Source organism: Pterocles gutturalis, unplaced genomic scaffold (assembly GCF_000699245.1).
Source record: "Pterocles gutturalis isolate BGI_N339 unplaced genomic scaffold, ASM69924v1 scaffold12184, whole genome shotgun sequence".
Classification (NCBI taxonomy): domain Eukaryota; kingdom Metazoa; phylum Chordata; class Aves; order Pterocliformes; family Pteroclidae; genus Pterocles; species Pterocles gutturalis.
In genome coordinates, this window is record NW_010135851.1 from 1 (window position 1) to 2,306 (window position 2,306).

The 2,306-nt window shown below is 57.8% G+C and overlaps 1 protein-coding gene across 1 annotated transcript; it reads left to right on the top strand.

The window, feature by feature from the left end:
• Positions 1 to 12: 12 nt before the first annotated feature.
• RPL19 (ribosomal protein L19) lies at positions 13 to 1,976 on the top strand. The gene is made up of 5 exons (XM_010082061.1): positions 13 to 138; positions 568 to 690; positions 926 to 1,046; positions 1,398 to 1,508; positions 1,798 to 1,976. Exons 1-5 carry the CDS (start codon positions 33 to 35, stop codon positions 1,919 to 1,921), a joined length of 585 nt encoding a protein of 194 aa, XP_010080363.1. The 5' UTR covers positions 13 to 32; the 3' UTR covers positions 1,922 to 1,976.
• The last annotated feature ends 330 nt before the right edge of the window (positions 1,977 to 2,306 follow it).

Sequence of the window (2,306 nt, forward strand, 5' to 3'; positions counted from 1 at the left end):
GGCGCTGAGCTGGGTGCGCGGGTCTCCGCAGTATGCTCCGGCTCCAGAAGAGGCTGGCCTCCAGCGTGCTGCGCTGCGGCAAGAAGAAGGGCTGGCTGGATCCCAACGAGACCAATGAGATCGCCAACGCCAACTCGCGTAAGGAAGTGGCTCTCGGGGGTCCTGGGGAAGGGGTATGCGTCTGGGATGGGAGGAGAGGGTTTTTGAGTAGCTCTGTGGCAGTGAGGTTGGCTTAGGTGAAATTCTGACACTTGAGCAACTGCTTCTGCACTTCACAGTGGCAGCGAGTCTCTCAGGAGGATGCACAAAGGGCCCCGGTGCGCTGACAGAAACGCGGTCCTGGGTGGGGTTCTGGGCAGTGGGTTTAGTACCTGGTGTCCTCTGAGATCACTGGGGAGGGAAAGGGGAGGGAAAAAAGCAGCTCCAGCAGCGTGAGGGGGTTTTGGGGAATGTTGGGCTTGTCCTTTGTATTGGATCCTTTTCGTACAAGCCAGGTGGAAGCTGGTACTTGCCTTACATGCCCTCTCATTGCATGCAATACGTTGAACATGGAGTTTCTTTCCTTAGGTCAGCAGATCAGAAAATTGATTAAGGATGGTCTGATTATCCGCAAACCTGTGACCGTTCACTCTCGTGCGCGATGCAGGAAGAACACCTTGGCCCGCCGGAAGGGCAGGCACATGGGCATCGGTAAGTGCTGGCTTCCCTCCGAGACCTGGAGAATGTCTCTTTTCCGTGGTACTTGCTCCACCTAGAGCTTCACTGAGCAAAGATCTCTCAGTCTGGTGGCAGGGCCTAAAACTACACAGTTTGTGAGTTAATAGTTTTCTTTGTGAAGTAGAGAGAAGGATTAAACGCTTCAGCAAAAGCCTGTTGTTCAACTTGCAGAAATTTAGCCTCTTCGCATCCTGTTTTCCCTCTCTAGGTAAGAGGAAGGGTACGGCCAATGCTCGTATGCCTGAGAAGGTGACCTGGATGAGGAGGATGCGAATTCTGAGGCGCTTGCTCCGCAGATACAGGGAGTCCAAGAAGATCGACCGCCACATGTAAGCCTGCTGCGCTGTGTCCAGCTCGGGGTGCCGTGTCCGCATGCTTAGAGATCCCTTTCTTGCTGCATCTGGCTTCTGCAGCCAGCTCCTGGGGGTGCAGATGGGTGGAAATCAATCCTCTCCAGGAAGCCTGGCACTGGAGAGCTGCTCTGGAGCGATCCCAGCTGTTCTCCAGAGCAGTCCTCCACCGCTGGGAGGAGGGAAGAGCCGGTGCAGCAGCTCTGGAGTGTCCCTGCTCCTCACAGCACACTTGTGGTGTGGCTGCACGGTGCCGGGAGGGCGCAGGATGGCTGGAAGCTGCGCAGGGGCTGGATCTCCCAGCAGCCCTGTTCTGTTCTGCTCTGTTAGGTATCACAGCCTGTACCTGAAGGTCAAGGGCAACGTGTTCAAGAACAAGCGGATCCTGATGGAGCACATCCACAAGCTCAAGGCAGATAAAGCTCGCAAGAAGCTCTTGGCGTAAGTGCTGACTTGTTGTTAAGCTTCGGTCTTGCAGGTTGGGGAATCAATTTTTTTAATGACTCTGGAGGCAGGTAACTCCTGTCTGCGGCTGGTGGCTCGAGCTGGAGCCCTGGTGAAGAACCAAACCAGGCTGGCTTGGGGCAGCGAGAGCAAAGCCTCCAGAGCTGTGCTCGCCTCAGCGCCTGGGCTGGTGGAGCAGGATCCTGGGGAGTGAGGGGAGACGCCGGGGGTGAAGGCTGGAGGCTGGCTGATCCCTGCGCATTCACAAACTCTCACCTTCTCGCAGCGACCAGGCCGAAGCTCGCAGGTCCAAGACCAAGGAAGCTCGCAAGCGCCGCGAGGAACGCCTGCAAGCCAAGAAGGAGGAGATCATCAAGACCCTCTCCAAGGAGGAGGAGACCAAGAAGTAAACGCCGGCTGTCTTGTGTACATAGTGTTTTCCATCCGCGAGCATTCAATAAAACACCTTGTGCTCTCTCCAGGGTTTCTGCAACTGGGGGGGGAAGAGCTGCTGCTCCCCAGCTTGGTGCTGGGTGTGTGTTGGTCCTGCAACACCCCTGTCCCCGGGCACAGTGCTGCCCTGCTGAGCTCTGGGGGGGGGGAAAAAGGGTCTGGGGGCCGCCCCAGCACCTGCTGCACTCTGGAGCCCATCCCTGGGGCTCCCTGTCCCAGGGAGTGGTGCTGGGGCTTGGGCACGTCCCTGCTCAGCACCATCTCCCTGGAGCCTCGTCCCTGCTCAGCACTATCTCCCGCTGGAGGGAGCGGGTCCAGGTGCAGGCAGGCTCAGGGACCGAG

Excerpts from the sequence above, each read along its gene's own strand:
- RPL19 (XM_010082061.1), top strand. The coding sequence starts at position 33 with ATGCTCCGGCTCCAGAAGAGGCTGGCCTCCAGCGTGCTGCGCTGCGGC. Across the intron at positions 139-567 it reads GATCGCCAACGCCAACTCGC|GTCAGCAGATCAGAAAATTG; the intron begins GTAAGGAAGTGG and ends TTCTTTCCTTAG. Across the intron at positions 1,047-1,397 it reads AAGAAGATCGACCGCCACAT|GTATCACAGCCTGTACCTGA; the intron begins GTAAGCCTGCTG and ends CTGCTCTGTTAG.